General features: G+C 37.8%; 1 protein-coding gene across 2 annotated transcripts in view; it reads right to left on the reverse strand.

The window, feature by feature from the left end:
* The window catches only part of LOC126483758 (ral guanine nucleotide dissociation stimulator-like 1), a 579,195-nt gene that overhangs the window by 73,558 nt on the left and 486,090 nt on the right, over positions 1-19,547 (reverse strand). For both annotated transcript variants that reach the window (XM_050106903.1, XM_050106902.1), the window contains exons 3-5: positions 4,884-5,080; positions 4,098-4,160; positions 2,432-2,613 (exon numbers count right to left, since the gene is read on the reverse strand). In XM_050106903.1, coding sequence (XP_049962860.1) covers positions 2,432-2,613; positions 4,098-4,160; positions 4,884-5,080 — 442 coding nt within the window. The remainder of the gene's footprint in view (positions 1-2,431; positions 2,614-4,097; positions 4,161-4,883; positions 5,081-19,547) is intronic.

The following is a 19,547-nucleotide window of genomic DNA, read 5'->3' on the forward strand; positions in this document are numbered from 1 at the left end:
GGATGGTTGCAAACGCTCCGATTCGTTGCCGTCTTCTAGTTGACTACCCACCGAATCTGATGTAGCCTTTTCCTGCCTTTTTGAGCAGGACGGTGGAATTTTTTTCCTAAAAGACCTTTCCATTTTTGACTGTCTAAGGTTGTCAACCTTAGTTGGAGCAAGCTCCGATTTACAACTCCGGTTGTTAACCGCAGAGAGTGTTCATTGTTAATACAGTTTCAGTTAGAAGAGTTGCTCCCTTTCTTTAATATGTATCTCGACCTGTCCCACATCTCTAGAGGTCCTCCTCATTGGTGGGATCTACATAGTTCATGCTCAAGAGCAATTGCACAATTTTTCCTGCTGTTTGTTTCATAGCACCAACTGCTTCTTACTCCCTGGCTATGTCATCTCTGCCACATTCATACAGCATCAAGCATCAACTACAAGGCAACTACTCCAATATTACAGATACACCATTGTACCTATGGTTAACTCTTATGAAGAACAAAGAAACAACTTGAGCATTCTCCAATTACAACTCATTACATACAGACACAATCTTATAATTATAATGAAGCAGACTGACAAAGTAAGAGGTGTCAGTCAGACTATGGCTCCACGCCTCTCAGCACATGACATAACACTTCTCACAACCACCAAAACTTAAACTGCATCACATAACTTGCAGGAACACTGAATACATATATCATTACACCATAGCAGCTGACTGTCCAGAAACTCAGTGGCACCAAATTTATGTGTTCAAAACAGATGTCAACATTCATGAACTTACAGACAAAAATCACAGCTCTCTAAGACAGACATACACCTGTATGTACAATCAAAGTAAGAATAACTCTTGTTTCTTGACTGTCAACTAAATTACCTGAAATTCTCTTCATGTCTTGATCTTCTTCCAGTTGTGCTTCTTTTTATTTTATTTTCTCAATCAGTCATGCCACTTTCTTTCTCCTTCTCTTTGTTGCTCATGTTCTATCACAACCTTCTTTCTTTCCCTCTCCCATCCCTTCTGATGTCCATTTGCACCAGTTCCCTCAGTTTATCTACCATACTGTATCAGCAATATTTGAAGTTTTAATTATCATCTAGGAAAAGTAAACTTACATAATGAATTTTTTTCTCGTTCGCAAGTACATGTTTGTGGTCTGGGTAAACATTGTTTCCCCAGTACCACATTACCATTGCACGCCATTAGAGGAACCAAAATATAGAATGGTGCAGCCAACTGATGAAGTGGAGTATCATGTAATAATGTGTTTCCAGCAGCAGTGAAAATGTTGCAACTGTGTCAGGAAATTCTAGGTAACTTCTTTAGCCATCTGAACTGGCCTGATACAGTTACAATGTTTCTCCAGCTTTTGATAATGAATCACTGCATGGTACTCCACTTTAGCAAAGAGTTGTGCCATTTTATTTTGGCACTTCTGGTGGTGTGCTATGGTACTATGACATGGGAATTCCAGTGTGTACCTAGATACGTACCTGTTAACAAATGAAAAATTAATTATATATATATTTTTTAAAATGATACTTAAAACCCTTATGATCACACTCACAATCTGTCTTTATTGTATTGTGTTTTCACTGGTCCTGTTGTCTACAAAAACAGCATATTCGTAAGACACTGGAAAAATTTGTTGAAATATGTACAGATGAAAGTGATTTCTATGCATGCATATGTAAAATTGTACACTTCATACACTTAAATATTTATCTAGTGCATTTCAAACACTTAAATATGCTTCAATGAAGGAAAAGCTTGCTTAAGTATGACTTCAAAGATTTTAACTTCAGTATTTGCTCTTATAGTTTCAGAAAATTTGATATGAAGTTTAACTCCATTTTTCATGAGCTAATATGAGCTGTGCTTCTTAGATAATTAGCAAAATGGCATCCACTGAACGTGTTCAAGAAAATAATTCTTGATCGTCTCAGTTATGGCAATCTGTTTAAATTTCAAAGTATTCTCTGCACTTACCAAATTTCTCATCCAACTGTTTGGTAATATATTCATAATATCATTTCATAACAATACTATGCATACCATTACTACACACATTATACAATATCTGTGTTACAGATAAAACTGTTAATACTTTGGGTATCATACTGTCACAAAACATATGCTGTAGGCACAGGGAGTAGAAGCCAGAAAAGCAATGTAGCAATCGGCAGGAAGAGGAGAGGCTGCAGAGCGATCTCTCATTGTCATCTGCAAACAACCTATTACATTGTTATGAAAGTGAATGTTGGTGTTTTGCATACCCTTCAATCAAACTATTTTTAATTACTGTGCTCATTCTTTTTAAAATTTATGAGAATCTGAAAAGAAGCTGTAACACAGGAACATCACACATTCTTACAAAACAGTTACAAATGTAGTAGCACAATACCATAAAATAATTTTGATAGTAACGTTGTAACATACCTAACATTTGGTCTTCCTTGTTGAACCTGTCAAGCCTGTGCCGCACTTTTACTTCAAGTTCTGATTCAGGTAGATACTGTTGGCAGAAGTATAGCAGCTGATGAAGAGTAGGATGCATTGGGGGATCTCTGAAGTCTTCAGGAAATGAATCCAGCCACACATGCAATGCAAGGACTAGAGTCCTATGAGTAAAGATGTTTGAGAATATTTTATAGAAAGAAACATGAAATTTCCCATTTCAAAATACTCCCAAAAGTTAGCAAACACATGAAAAATGAACAGCATTAATAGTAATGTATACCTCTACATTGACTTAATCAGTGTAATGAACATTCAAAACAAAACTGAAATATATACAAGATGGAAATATTACACTGCTTGACACTTGCTAAGGAACCAAGACATCGTTGGATAGGAATAATTACAGGCAATGATGGGTGATATGAAACACAATACATATGTAGTAGAGGTTGAGTGGTATTTAGAATGACAGTTGGTACAGATTTTACCATATGGGAAAGCACAATAACAGACATAAATAACATTCCTGTTTCCAAAGGTGAGACACCCAATGGAAAGGGCACTAATGCACATTTTGCACCCGTTATTCGTGCTGGCTACCGAACCATTGAGGAGTCCTTGGGGATAAAGTCCCACTCTTCTCTCAAGGCAGTTTCCAGTCCTTACATGATTTGGTGAGGGGATGTTCATTGAGAAATACATCTGCCATGAGTATCCCAGGCATGTTCTGCAGGGTTTAGGGCTGGAGAGTATGCAGGCCAATCCAGACATTTGATATCTTCAATTTTCAGTGTCTGAGGCCTTAATTTGTTCTATGTGGGTGGGTACCTTCATCCATAAACAGAAAGTAGGGTCCCATTGCACCCCTAAACAGACGGACATGTTCCAGAATAATCTCCCTGCAGTACTGCCGTGTAGTAATGGTACCTCGCACAAAGATATCCGGCGGTGTTTGGCCACTGTGCGTAATGCTTGCCCACACCATAATGCCTAGATCATACCGAAGATATCTGTTAACATTCTGTGCTGTGAAATGTGTTCCCCTCTCTCCACACTACCTGATGGGCAGAACCACTTGCCTCAGTGAAGCGGGATCAGTCGGAAAACATCTCACTGGACTACTGTTGCCGATGCCAAACAATATGCTCCCTACACAATCAACTCTTTCTTGACAATGGCATGGTTAGAGTGGAATGCATTTAACAGGCTTCCTAGCATACAAACCAGTAATTTTTGTTTTTGGTGGCATTTGAATATGCAGCCAAATAATAAGCTAAATAATAAATCCATTGATGGATGGTATAAAAGGATCATAATGTGGTCAATTGGTGAAAAACAAAATTCCTGAGACCTCAAAATATTTGATTATCAAACAAATTAGGAATGTCAATTAGTTAAAACTTCTAGCTGATAATTTGCTTAAATATTTAACCAAATTGCTGCTTTTTTTACATTGGTTTGTAATATTTTCTATTGATTTAATTTAATTTTTACTGAATGAAGTATATGGTGGTTTAAACTGAGAAATTTTAAAAGTAAATAATGTAATAAGAGCTTATCAATATACAAGGCAACATTTTCACTTCTGTTTCACTGTTTATCTTTTGCTGTTAGTGTATACTTTATGTATGCTTCTGAAACTTACTTCATATGTTGTTCCATTACTGCCTCAGGTAAGTCGAGTTTACCATTTGCTAGCTGTTCATACCTAATAAACAAAATTGATTATATTATATAAATGTTTTCTTTGAACATTGTAATTAAATGAAAATCAAAGGCTCTAAAAATTCATAAATTGATGTATATTATTTTTTGTTGTAGAGGAACTGAAATTTGTTGCATGTAGAATAATATTCTGTAACAATGGAACAAATTATTTTTAAATTGTCACTAACAATGTGTCTATGTTAGGCCCAAGACTGATAAGTAGGACTCTTTATAGTTTAACGGTAAGATAACTTGAATGCCATTCATGAGTACAGGTCAAATATAAAGGCATCAGTGTACAATTGGTACACACATGATGTAATTACAGAATTTATTTGTAGCCATTTTACATTAATTATAGCTATTTTTATGAACTATAGAATAGCTATGAAAAATACCAACAATGATGAAAATAACAGAAGAGAAAAATAACTAGCAGATGCAAATCTTAGCACGTTTTGTATGTAGAAACTAAGCACTGTATGGATGTATGCAATTAATGCCATTAATTTGTCTGTCCTTTTTATGCTAAAGAAACAAAAGTTCAGGAAGCCCAGTAAATTGTATTTTGGAGCAGTATTGTTTCTCTTAAGACATAGTCTATAATTAAATGTTTACCACCTTCAATCATATCAGACTTACTGAACTTTTAAAAAATATGTACCAGTACTACAGAACTACATTTAAAACTTAATATGGCTACATGTATAGAAGCAGCTTCTACCTGTCAAGCAGCAGAGTGAGCACTTGTCGAGCACTGGCAAAAGTTCTGTATGTGGTCAGGAAGACATTAATATAAGTAGATTCAAGTTCACCATCATCAGTTGCTAAACTCTCAACAAGTTTCTCCAAGGTGCCTGCTTTCACAAATCGAACACGGACAGTCTCCCACTCTAGGTGTGATATTTCATCATCTGAATCCTGAAACGTGTACAGAAGACTAATGCAATTGGTGCTGCACTTCACATCACTAACATTTTTAAAGTGTAACATTATGCATCAGTGAAAGCTTTCTGCAATACAAATTAAAGATATTCAACATATACATTCATAGCTTCATCTTCAGAATGCTTGTATGCTGTTACAGTAGTCAAATACAATATACATAATTAAAATGAAATCAACAACAATAACCAGAAAAAAGCTCAACTTAATACAGAAGAGTAAAAAAATTCAGTTTCCTCATTATTATTGTCGTCATCAAAAATTACCTCTCTTAAATGCCCCAAAATAAAACAGAGATACCGAGTTGCAACTAAGTGGATTAACAGCAGCTTGTTGTAAAATAAATATGGAAATCTCTTTGTGAAAGAGAAGTTAAAAATTTTCACATGGTGAATGACTGCAAGGAAAGCAAACTGAAGGTAAAATGTGTATACTATGATGTGAAATATGATAAGTTTTTACAGAGCATGCAATGTTTTGGTTCCATTTGCCAGATTTCATGTTTCTGATTATGGAATTACATGTTTCTGCCTGTGGCTCAAGAAATAAAGGCTTTGTCTGTATAATCTCCTCCAAGCTTAATATATGGAAAATTGTCTTTGATGTAAGAAACAAATGTAGAAGGAACTGGCTTGAGCCTCACTAACAGACCAGCTTTACAATTTACTTGAGATGTGTGTCAAAAGTGTTTCAAAATAATTAGAGTTTCTGCTTGAAAATGTAAACTACCTTCACTGAATTTCAACCTAAAGAACCACTTGCTTTATTGAAAAGCTCATCGTCATGATACTATGACTAAAACTGAAGAAAAACAAGCAATAAATCTGATGTATCCTTTTGAAAGGAACCCTGTCAGCATTCACCTGAAGCCAATGGAAACCTACAACAGGATGGCTGGACGGTGATTTGAACATAGTTCATTGTTAAAATGAATCCAATGTCTTAATACAGTGTCCATTCACTGAAAATTTGGAGATACTTTTGCATTTCGGCCCAAGATGCTGGAGATGGCGATCTTGTGCGCATGAGGTGTGCTTGCTTGTGTGTGTGTGTGTGTGTGTGTGTGTGTGTGTGTGTGTGTGTGTGTGTGTGTGTATCTCTTTGACTGATGAAGGCTCTGGCTAAAAGCTTTATGTAAGTGTTTTAGTTGTGTCTGTCTACAACTTAACGTGTCTTCTTTACGGTAAGTAGCAACTTGTCTGTTTGCACATTGTTGATATTCCTATCTGGAGTTTCCATTGTTTAACATCCGTTTTTAACATAAAAAAGATAGAGAAATGTCCTTGAGACGTTAAATTAGGAGTAATTGGCTGCTAAAACAAGAAACAAATGAAAGCATCTCATAATAATAATAATAATAATAATAATAATAATAATAATAATAATAATAATAATAATAATAATTATTATTATTATTATTATTATTATCTTTCCTTTCTCAGACCTTAGGTCTGGTTCGGAATGAAAGTGACGCGGACCTTGATCAAGCGTCACTTCCTTTTAACTGTACGGTATATGCTACATTGCGTTTAGGAACTTTCGGGTAATTGAACATGTATCAATAATTACGGATTTCTGAAGTTGTATATATAAGTTTGGATGTAGCTGTATTGCATTGATGTACTGGTGAATACTGCGTGGTATGACTCCTGTAGTTGAAAGTATAATTGGTATAATGTCAACTTTATCCTGATGCCACATGTCCTTGACTTCCTCAGCCAGTTGGATGTATTTTTCAATTTTTTCTCCTGTTTTCTTCTGTATATTTGCTGTATTGGGTATAGATATTTCAATTAGTTGTGTTAATTTCTTCTTTTTATTGGTGAGTATGATGTCAGGTTTGTTATGTGGCATTGTTTTATCTGTTATAATGGTTCTGTTCCAGTATAATTTGTATTCATCATTCTCCAGTACATTTTGTGGTGTATACTTGTATGTAGGAACGTGTTGTTTTAAAAGTTTATGTTGTAAGGCAAGCTGTTGATGTATTATTTTTGCGACGTTGTCATGTCTTCTGGGGTATTCTGTATTTGCTAGTATTGTACATCCGCTTGTGATGTGATCTACTGTTTCTATTTGTTGTTTGCAAAGTCTGCATTTATCTGTTGTGGTATTGGGATCTTTAATAATATGCTTGCTGTAATATCTGGTGTTTATTGTTTGATCCTGTATTGCAATCATGAATCCTTCTGTCTCACTGTATATATTGCCTCTTCTTAGCCATGTGTTGGATGCGTCTTGATCGATGTGTGGCTGTGTTAGATGATACGGGTGCTTGCCATGTAGTGTTTTCTTTTTCCAATTTACTTTCTTTGTATCTGTTGATGTTATGTGATCTAAAGGGTTGTAGAGGTGGTTACGAAATTGTAGTGGTGTAGCCGATGTATTTATGTGGGTGATTGCTTTGTGTATTTTGCTAGTTTCTGCTCGTTCTAGAAAGAATTTTCTTAAATTGTCTACCTGTCCATAATGTAGGTTTTTTATGTCGATAAATCCCCTTCCTCCTTCCTTTCTGCTTAATGTGAATCTTTCTGTTGCTGAATGTATGTGATGTATTCTATATTTGTGGCATTGTGATCGTGTAAGTGTATTGAGTGCTTCTAGGTCTGTGTTACTCCATTTCACTACTCCAAATGAGTAGGTCAATATTGGTATAGCATAGGTATTTATAGCTTTTGTCTTGTTTCTTGCTGTCAATTCTGTTTTCAGTATTTTTGTTAGTCTTTGTCTATATTTTTCTTTTAGCTCTTCCTTAATATTTCTATCATCTATTCCTATTTTTTGTCTGTATCCTAGATATTTATAGGCATCTGTTTTTTCCATCGCTTCTATGCAGTCGCTGTGGTTATCCAATATGTAATCTTCTTGTTTAGTGTTTTTTCCCTTGACAATGCTATTTTTCTTACATTTGTCTGTTCCAAAAGCCATATTTATATCATTGCTAAATACTTCTGTTATCTTTAGTAATTGGTTGAGTTGTTGATTTGTTGCTGCCAGTAGTTTTAGATCATCCATGTATAGCAAATGTGTGATTTTGTGTGGGTATGTTCCAGTAATATTGTAACCATAATTTGTATTATTTAGCATGTTGGATAGTGGGTTCAGAGCAAGGCAGAACCAGAAAGGACTTAATGAATCTCCTTGGTATATTCCACGCTTAATCTGTATTGGCTGTGATGTGATATTATTTGAATTTGTTTGGATATTAAGTGTAGTTTTCCAGTTTTTCATTACTATGTTTAGGAACTGTATCAATTTAGGATCTGCTTTATATATTTCCAATATTTGTAGTAACCATGAGTGGGGTACACTATCAAAAGCTTTTTGGTAATCGATGTATGCGTAGTGTAGCGACCTTTGTTTAGTTTTAGCTTGATATGTCACCTCTGCATCTATTATCAGTTGCTCTTTACATCCTCGTGCTCCTTTGCAACAGCCTTTTTGTTCTTCATTTATAATTTTGTTCTGTGTTGTATGTGTCACTAGTTTCTGTTTAATGACTGAAGTTAATATTTTTTATATTGTTGGTAGGCATGTTATGGGGCGATATTTAGCTGGGTTCGCTGTGTCTGCTTGATCTTTAGGTTTCAGATAAGTTATTCCATGTGTAAGTGTATCAGGGAATGTGTATGGGTCTGCAATGTAACTGTTAAATAATTTAGTTAGATGTGAATGTGTTGAGGTGAACTTCTTTAACCGGAAATTTGCTATTTTATCATTTCCAGGGGCTTTCCAATTGTGAGTAGAATTAATTGCTTGGGTGACTTCATGTTGCAAAATTGTCACTTCAGGCATTTGTGGTATCATCTTGTATGTGTCTGTTTCTGCTTGTATCCACCGTGCATGCCTGTTATGTTGTGCCGGGTTTGACCATATGTTGCTCCAGAAGTGTTCCATGTCTGTTATGTTTGGTGGATTGTTTATTTCAATGTGTGTGTTATCTATTGTCTGGTAAAATTTCTTTTGGTTTGTGTTGAATGTTTGGTTTTGTTTCCTTCTATTTTCACTTTTTTTGTATCTTCTGAGTGGTTTGGCGAATGCTTGTAATTTCTGCTTCTTTTCGTCTAATTGCTCTGTCGCTTTTTGTTGTGAGATTTTACCTAACCTTTTTCGTTTTTTTTCCGAGATTTCATTTCTTATAAATTGTGTTAGCTGTCCGATGTCTTTTCTCAGTTTTTCTATTTTGATCTGTAGCCTGTGTTGCCATGCTGGTTTTGTGGGTTTCTTCTGTGTGTTGGTTGGTTCTGATCTCTGCCTAGTGTGTGTATTTAGTGTAGTGAGTGCTCCTATATATACCAGTAGTTGTAACTCTTCCATAGTTGTGTTTTCATTTATTTTGTTGTGTATGATTGTGTTGATAGTTTTTATTGTTGTTTCGACTTGTGGGTTATTTGGTGGTCTATGCAAGAATGGTCTAATGTCTGTATTTGTGTCTTTGTATTCTATATATGTTAGCTGAAATTTTTCTTCTATATCTAATATCTGTGTCACTTTGTGTTCTATTTGTGCTTGTTCTGGTTATTATTATTATTATTATTATTATTCCCAATTAAGAGACCATTTGAACTTGAATTCCTTTATGATGATTGTTTATGTTTTTTCTGAGCCCAAATTTTCTTCATGTGTTCACTGTGTTGTTTCTTTCACTCCGCTGTCCATTTGCATCCTGGTCTCTTCTGTGTTGTGATGTTAAATTTATGTTTTTTGATGATGTTCCTGAATTCAATTCTATTTTCTGCATCGTTTACTGTTATGTGTGCTTGTCTGAGGTCCTCTTCAACTTCTTTTATCCATTTTGTTTTTCCCCTGCCTGAGTTGATGACTTTAAGAATTTGCTTTGAAATTCTGTTTTCATTCATCCTGTGGACATGTCCGTAGAACTGCATTCTTCTTTTCCTTATTGTATCCGTAATCTTGTCTGTGTATTTATATAATTCTGATGTTGGTCTCTTCTTCCAGATTCCTTGCTCTGGTATCGGGCCAAAAATTTTCCTGAGAATTCCTTTCTTGTTTCTCTATTTCTTTGATTTTAGTTTGCCCACCTATTTGTGTTGTTTCAGATGCATACAGTGCCTCTGGAAGTACGACAGTGTTGTAGTGCCTCAATTTTGTGTTAATGGATATGGACTTTTTGTTATAATAGTTCCACGTGAGTTTATATGCTTTCTGTAGTTTTTTTTATTCTTTCCTCATTGGCCTTTAGGTTCATTCCTGATGGCTGGATGATTTCTCCCAGGTACTTAAAATGTGGTACTTGTACGATTTTCCCATGGGTTGTCACAATAGGCAATTTGTCTTGTGGCACTCTTTCTATGTACTGGGTTTTCTCATATGAGATTTACAGGCCAGTTCTTTGTGCAATTTCGTGTAACTTCTCTATAGCGTTAGTGGCTTCTTTTCTATTATTTGTGAGAATTGCAAGGTCATCCGCAAAAGCTAAACACTTCACATTGAATCTATTATCTTTTCTAATGCCAATTTGGATTCCTTTGACTTCTTTTTCCCATGTCCTGATAATTTTTTCAAGAATGATATTAAAGAGTAATGGTGAAAGTCCGTCACCCTGTCGCACTCCAGTTTGGATTTCAAATGGTTCCGAGATATCCCCCATAAATTTAACCTTCGAGACTGTGTCAGTTAATGTTTCCCGAATGATTGCTCTTGTCTTTCTGTCAATGCTGAATTCTTCCAGCGTCTTGCAGAGCGCTACTCTGTCTATTGAATCGTAGGCCTTTTTAAAATCTACAAAAGTAACCACTGTGTTTCGGGTGTTTCTCATCTGGAGAATCATTTTCAGATTCCAGATCTGCTCTATGCATGATCGTCCCTTGCGAAAACCAGCCTGGTATTCACCTATTTGTGGGTCAGCTTGTTCTTCTAATCTATTCATGAGAACTTTTGATAGGATTTTATATGTGGCCGGTACAAGTGAGATACCCCCGTAATTATTTGGTTCAGTTTTGTCCCCTTTTTTGTGGAATGGATGGATGAGTGTGCATTTCCATTCAGAAGGGATCTGTTCTGTTTCCCAAATGTTAAATATGATTTTGTGAATTTTTCCTGTTAATGTGTTCCAAGATTGTACAACACAGGAACATCAATGAAAATGAGTAGCAGTTTTGTCATCAATGATGTAATTATTAGTTTTTTGAATGGAACACTTTCTTAACTCACACATAATGAGGTACCTTATCTAACAGAATGACCTCCATCCATGCTAACTAGCAATGATTCCAAAAATGTCAGTCATTTAAAACGCTACTTTGTTTTGACTCGCACAACATCCTGAAAGCCCTGGATGAAAGCAGCGTGGTGGATTTCTTGGTTTATAAAAAGCATTCTACTCAGTAAGCTACCATGTCAATGCTTCTTACTAAAAGCACAATTATATAATGTACAGTATCAAACATTTGTGACTGAACTGAGGATCCCTTGTTAGGGAAGAATTGCATGTTACCATGGATGAGGAAGTTCTTAGGTGGCTCTGGGGAGTGTATTGGGAACCTCATCACTGATGTTGCATATTAATGACCTGACAGACAATATTGCTACTCAACTCAAGGCTTTTTGCAGATAATGTACAAGGGTGTGCTGAAAACCAATACCTCCAAATGAAAGTGAAAACTCAAAGTTTTTTTTTAAATACCGGTAAAAAGAGTTTTCAACATCTATCTTTATTTTTCATGGCTACATATTTACTGCCCTCCGATGCTAGGTGACTATGAATTGTAGCATGTAACATGGTGGTATGCAACATAACTATGTCAGTGAGTGAGAAACAGTGTGCTGTAAAACTTTCACAATTACCTAGGCACATCTTGATAAGATTTCAAAGTAGTGCAAAGACTGGCAACTTGCATTTAGTATACAGGAAGGTAAAAGTGTGTACTACTGCAAGGGATGCTCAGAAATGATTTCCAATTGTCTTGTTTTACAAATACTGATCAAACTACAGGCACGTCGTATTGTAGGATGAACTGCTTCGGGTACACCATGCAGACACTAGATGGAAGTTGTGAACACAGTGCATTCATTACTGTGTATACTGAAAGGACAATGCTTGTTTATTAAGTACAGAAAGTTATGGACAAGATGGAAAGTGGCTATGTTGGTCAAAGATGGACCACATGCTATTTGTGGAAGGAACCAGTCAAAATAAGGAAGCTGTAGTTTATGTGTTCTTATTTAAGCAACAGAAAACAATTTGTCTCAGTCAGAAATGTAAATTCCTTCTTAATGGAAATCAGCACACGTGTTCCACAAGGATCTGTTCTCAGACCCTCCATCATTATAGCAATCTAATAACATAGCTCATTCCACACACCAGAGAATTTCAGATCTAAATAGGTTAACAAAAAAAATCTTGATAAGGTCTTCAACTGATTTGCAGCTAATGAACTCCTGTGTTATCAGATATAAAATTCAAAACTCCTAATGGGAATGTCAAATGGAACAGAAAATAAGTTAGCAAAACATCTGGGTATTTACAATGGCTCCAAACTCCTCTGGGGCGAACATATCAGTCAGCTATATGAAAAAAAATCTCGGGTGTCATACCTCATTTTGAAACTTAAGGATTTAGTGAACTTGGATTACCTTAGAGTGACATACTTTAGACTACTCTGGTCACTTACCCAATTATTATTGCACAGGGTTTATACCATACCACATTATACTATAATTTATTGACACCAGCTCTTAGAAATTTTCCTGTTGTGTATGTTATTATTGTTGTGCCATAATATGTATACTATAGTTACTTGGCATTACTTTGTTAGTATGTGCCCTGTATTACACAACAGTGACGAAGTCTATTTGATTGTGAAATGACCAATTGTGAAAAAAATTCTTTGTTCTCTAACAACACATGTTCATAAATGTTTAACTGCAGTGTGTGGTCAAAAAGCTCCAGCACAAAGGACTGGTTGCCCGTCAATATCGCGTTAGCCTCGGAGCACTGAATGTATCTCTACTGATGATCACTGTAAGCGGTACTGCGACACCCTTACACGAAGGATTCAGCAAAGGCGACATGGAAAATGGTCCAAAGGAGAGTGCTGTTCTAGTATGACACCAGCAATGCCATGACTGCAAAATTAACATCAGTGGGTTTAATTGTTGTGCCACACCCCATCAAATGACCGTATCTTCCTCTATCGGGTTATATTTGATTCGGCAGCCTGAAGAACGAACTGCGAGGCAAGAGATTCGGCAACAACGAAGAGGGTGGCAGCGGTGTATTGATGTCGGTGGGGAGTATTTTGAGAAATCTCACGATCATTGATAAGTACGATATAAATAAAACCGCTATTTTAAATCATTTCCAAACACCCCTGTACTTTTTTCCGTATTTTGGTTGGGTCCGGTAAGCATTTTTAAATTTCGCCAGTTTTAATCTGCCAGGAAGTTTCATATCAGCGCATACTCCGCTGCAGAGTGAAAATCTCATTCTGAAAACATCACCCAGGCTGTCGCTAAGCCATGTCTCCACAATATCCATTCTTCCAGGGGTGCTAACTGTGCAAGGCTGGCAGAAGAGCTTCTGTGAGGTTTGGAAGGTAGGAGACGAGGTATTGGCAGAACTGAAGCTGTGAGGACTAATTGTGAGTCGCACTTGGGTAGTACAGTTGGTAGAGCAGTTGCCCGCGAAAGGCAAAGGTATCAAGTTCGAGTCTCGGTCCGGCACACAGTTTTAATCTGTCAGGAAGTTTCAATTTACCGGTTGTATTTTTACATTCTAGGGCCCATTGCGAATATTAGAAGGGGCTGTTCCTTAATGACTGAAGGAAACCGCCTCTTGCCACAGACAATTAAGGGTGTCATAATGGTGAAACATAATTTCGAGGACATATCCTGTGAACGATTTTACAATTACATGCTGCAAGAAACAAATTCGTCAGTCCTTACCAAAATGGGTTCCAGCGACAAATGTAATGTAGCTGTGGCTGAAGTTCTCGATTAAAAGTGCACATGTGGGATATGCCTGATTTTGAAGCTGATATATTAACAATTATTTTATTAGTATTTTTAAAAGGTCCTCCCTTTTTAATAATTGTCCTTTTTATGAAGAGATGTCCAATTTTAGCCACAACCGGAATTAGTCGACTCATTCATAAACTTGGGTGAACACTTTGAAATGGAATGATCCGATAGGATCCGTCCGAGGAAAAGCAGGTGGCAGACTTCGGTTCACTGGCACGCTACTGGGAAAAGGAAGTAGGTTACAAAACAGCTAGCGTCCCATACAGCTTTTTCTACGGGTACATCTATACTCCACAAACCATTATGATATGCATGGCAGAGAGTACATCCCATTGTACCAGATTCGAGGATGGTTTGTTAAGAAAAGCAAGACAAAATGTTTGTTTCGTAAACAACTCACATTACTTCTTGACAAGTCTCATTTAAGGGATATAAACTTGGTCCAGAGATTTTCCAGCTTTTTATTCCATTGGAAAATTAGGATCTGTCGAACTCTGCAAAATACTCGTTGACTAAAACTATCACTACCTCGGTACCTCAACTGATGAAAATTTCTTTCCAACAAGCAAAAGTTTCAAGTAGGAAAGAGGAGAAAGTCTCTTGGGGCTAAGTCTGGCGAATAGGGTGGATGAGGAACCAATCCCAAGCCCATTTTGGTCATTCTTATAGGTGACGTGTTGGGTGGTGCATTACCTTGGTGACAGAGCACGTTTCTGTGTGCCAAAATTTTTATTTTTTCAGGTAACGAAAGTTTCAAAGGATTCTACAGTGAAACACAACGGAGTATTGTTATGATTCTGCCTTTTTTCAAGTAATCTATGGGGCTTATTCCTTGAGAATAATAATAATAATAAAAAAGCAGTGGTCATCACATTGCCAACTGACACCTTCGTCCATTGTTTTGACTGCCGTTCTGACTATGTTGTGCAATGATGGATCCAGGTTTCCAGGTCACAAATCGGCGCAAAAAGTCTTGTTGATTGCGACTAAACATTGCGACATTTTGTTGAAATTTTGGTCGACTGCCAGCGATCGCGGTATCCACCTCGCACATAGCTTCCTCATAGCAGGATGTTATACATTCGCCCAGCTGACATGCCTACAGTCCCAACAATCTCTCGAATTTTTGTCCAGCGGTCTTGCATTACCGTATCATTGATTTTGTCAGTGGGTTCCTTCGTGGTAACTCCAGCGCTTCGTCTTCGGTGCTTGTCCGACGACGTTGAAATTCATTAATCCAAAAGTAAATGGTCTTCAGTGATGGTGCAGGGCCATCTTATTCTGTTTTGCTTTGTGTGGCAGTCCAACACAAAAGTGTTTAATAACAACACGATACTCTGTTTTCTTCATTTTCAATCGCAGTCGACTCATTTACCAATTCAGACGGCTGTCAACAATGAACTGCACGCTGTACGTTGTTGAAATTCTTTATGCGATCCTTGGACAATCAAGCTTACCAACAGTGAAGGAGCAACAAAAAATGTTCCATTATTTCATGGAAATTTAACAGACTACCCTTGTATCAAGGCGTTTTCCCTGTTCGATTCCAATATAGAGCGTGTCTTTGTGCACTTTACAATTAGTGTAATCTTGTCTTCGCGATTGCTATGGGAGCGATACGTAGGGGGTTCTTAAAATTTACTAAGTTTCTCGGGATAGTTTACCTGGAACTGCAAACGTCTGCCAGTTAAGTCATTTCAACATCTCTGTGACATTCTCTCGTGGATCACACAAACCTGTGACCATTTATGCTGCCCTTCTTCGTATCTATTCAACACCCCAGTTACTAGTGATGGGACAACCGACAGTTTTCATCAACCGATTGTTCGGTCAAATGCTTTTTACTTCAGTCGGTTTTTTTGCATCATTTGTTTCCTGTCAGAGAGATATGATTCGAAATATTTTGCGGTATATCCTCTTTCACAGTAATATTCACATTTTCTTGTTTTGCTTCGAGGCGCTTGTGTTTTATTGTCAAACGAATTACTTACATTCTCGTTACTTGCGCAAATAACCTTCCCAATATCAGTACCCTTTAGAAAGCCAAACTTTTTCTCAGACAACATATTATTTGAAGCCAGATAGTTAAGAAGCTGTTTGTTTGTTTATTACCTTTCCTAAAAGGAAATCAAGGAAGAGGTCTTAGCGGAGTACAAGTTCTGATAGCACAAAGATGGAGAAGAAATTACGGCTATTATTTTTAAAGGAACAAGTTTTGACATTCGTTTTAATCAATTGGCGGACACCGTGGTAAACATAAATCTGGATGACCTGAACACTGCTCCTCGAAAATTCGTGTCCAATACCTTAATAACTGCACCCCCTTCCTCAGTAAAATCAGTTGTATGGAGGGAGAATACCTCTATCTACACACATACTCTGCAATCCACTGTGAAGTGCATGGCAGATATGTTTCTTCCTGTTCCTTCCGGAAAGAATGATACCTTAAATGCCTCGGTGCACGCCGTAATTAGCGTAATCTTTTGTTCATACTCACCATGATAATGACGCAAAACGACAAAACGGGTTGTAATACAGGGTGTGGCGCAGAAACTTCCTTACTCGAAACACACGCCACGCAGCAGCCGTTCCTCGTTATTGTGGATGGTTGAGCGCTTTCGAAAGTGGGAACCTAACTTTTTTTAGAGTTAGTTTAGTAGCGATAAGTCAGAGGACGAGAGAGGAGCGCACGTTCGTTACGACGCCTTTCTTCTCTCAGTGGCCGTTCGGTCATTGCTACGCAGCGTGGATTCAAGGAAAAGTTTAATTTCGCGCCTGCTGCTCGTGTTCCTGTTAGAAAATCGATTGTTATGTGAGTGAACACGATTATGGATATTGGTAGTGCACAGAAAAAGAAACCAGCCCCTTAAACAACAGTCAGGACACGAGAAAACGTCGAGGAAGTGAGGCTGGCGATTTTGAATACCCCCAAGCAATCTGCACGTAAACATGCTGCTGCTCTTGCAATTTCTGATCGCACAGTGAGACGAATCCTTCACGAAGACTTACGATTTCATCCGTACATACTGGAAGTAAGGCACGCACTTAATCCAGACAATTCTGTTCCACGAAAAAACGCGTGTGAAATATTGCTCGAAAACTTGCCTCATGACGCCCTTGCGGTTTTCAGCGACGAGGCAGATTTACAATGGTCTGGATGCGCAAGTGAACAAACCATGCGACTTGGGGTGGCACGAACCCCCGAGAACTTCAGCCCCTGCATACAGAATATGTCGCTGTTTGGTGTGCGTTATTCAAAACTGGCTCATGGTTTTTCGAATAGAACAGCAGGGCAGTTACGGTCACTTCTGAGCGTTATCTCCACACGATTGACGAGGTTTTTTTTCCCAATCTTGAAGAAATCAGTGTGGGAGGGGGGGGTGTCTGGTTACAACCAAACGGCGCCACGTCTCACACGGCACGAACGTCAATGACTCCTACCGTCTCGTGTCTTTGCGAGGGCAATCTTCAGTGTCCAGCACCCTCACCAGATTTAGCCCCCCCCCCCCCCCACCGACTTTTTCTTACGGGACTAACTTAAATCCTTAGAGCACATCAATCGTCCACAGACCCTGGGTGAACTGCAGAACAGTATTCGTGCTGCTACTGCCAGTACAGTTAGAGACACACTAGACAAAGTGGACTGAAACTTTCGATTTGGACTCTCCAAATGCACTGAGCAGAAGTGGAAGCAATCGTATTTATAGAAAAATGGAATTTCGCTAAGATTCTTGTAATCAACCGCTAGCTACTACCTGCTTTACCTACTACTATGGGATAGTTCCACTTCATATCCTTACAAAGTTTTACACCCAAATATTTGTACGAGTTGACCGATTCCAACTGTGACTGTTTGTTATTGTGGTCATAGGATATTACGATTTTTTCGCTTTGTAAAGTGCACAACTTTACATTTCTAAACATTTAAAGTAAATTGCCCATCTTTGTACCACTATGGAATTTTATCAGGATCAGCTGAATATTTGTGCAGATTTTTTCAGCAGTCTAGATAACTGCATCGTTTGGGGAAGGTCTGAGGTTACTATTGACTGTCAAGTAATTGATACTGAATACAACAACAATACTTTCAACGCACGTCCCTGGGTCACGCCTGAAGATACTTCTACCTCTATCGATAACTCTCATCCAAGACAACATGCTGCGTTCTGTCTAACAAGAAATCGTCAGCCCAGTCACGAATTTCGTTTGATACCCTGTATGATTGTACCTTTGTTAGTAACTATTAATATGGTACGAAATCGGATGCTTTCCGGACATCAAGAAATACTACATCAACCTAATTTCCTAGATAGCTTTCAGTATTCTGCGTGAGAAAAGAGGAAACTAGGTTTCGCCTGGGCTTCCAGGGGCAAAAAAATTGACTTTCAATATTTCCTACAGTTATTGACCAAATTAAAAAACTTAAAATGCTGTCATAGGCTACTTATTAAGAGCTACAATTTTATTTAAAGGTTTGACACATTTGAGACGAGTTTTACGGTTCGGAACTGTGTATACCATGTCTGTAGGCAGTGCAACTCATGAAGCGCAGATTTCTTAGAAGAAACCCCTTGAGTGTGAGATCGCAAGTTCAATCTTTAATACAATTCATTTGAAATTGTTGTGTTAAAAAGTATGACAGGAAAAATGTTAGCTGCTAATGACATACCATGTGCATCAGCAAGACGACAGAAAACGTGTCTGGGGGATGCAGAGATCAACCTTGTATGGGATACATGTACTACACTTCACAAAATGGACATCGTCGATATTCAGGAAATGTTCAAAACAAACCATTAACTTGTACCCATGAACACCGAATGAAAAATGGCATGCCATAGAGACCACAAAGGTTTGCACCATCAAGATCGAAGGCGAACTCCGTGCAGGACTTTCAGCTCGATATCCACTCTTAAAGAATGCATATAGAATTATATTGGTGTAACTGGATGATGAGAATTATTGGAATATTATGACATGCAACTGAGTCAGAAACAGGTTGCGTGGAGCTTATTGTGAAACCGGCTACCCTTTGAGGCTTAGCTGCAGGCAGTGCGATAATATGTTTTACAGGTACGGAAAAAACAAACACCCAGAGGCTGAGTTTGTCCAGTGGTTCCAGGTGGTATGACTACAATGTCACATACTTTTCTGGAGCGATGGTTTGCTCTGAAGTAATATGATTTTTTATACACAGATCAAGAATCAAGCAAAAGCAGGTTATTTGGACCAGCTATTTGCCGAAAGCAGTGTTTATGTCATAGTTGCAGGTCCCTTACGTTCATTTTTCCACTATTGCGAGCTGTGACCTAAATATCCCCCACTGCCCTCGCAAGATCGCGCACACGAGGGAGACTCGTAGGGGCAGAGCACTTCCAACTTTCCAGCCAATTTACCATCCACAGTAAGAGTCGGCATAATTGTATACTAATGCGTTAAGGTCCTGGTGTTAGTTGACTTT

The sequence above is a fragment of the Schistocerca serialis genome, chromosome 6, assembly GCF_023864345.2.
Source record: "Schistocerca serialis cubense isolate TAMUIC-IGC-003099 chromosome 6, iqSchSeri2.2, whole genome shotgun sequence".
NCBI classification, from domain to species: Eukaryota; Metazoa; Arthropoda; class Insecta; order Orthoptera; family Acrididae; genus Schistocerca; species Schistocerca serialis.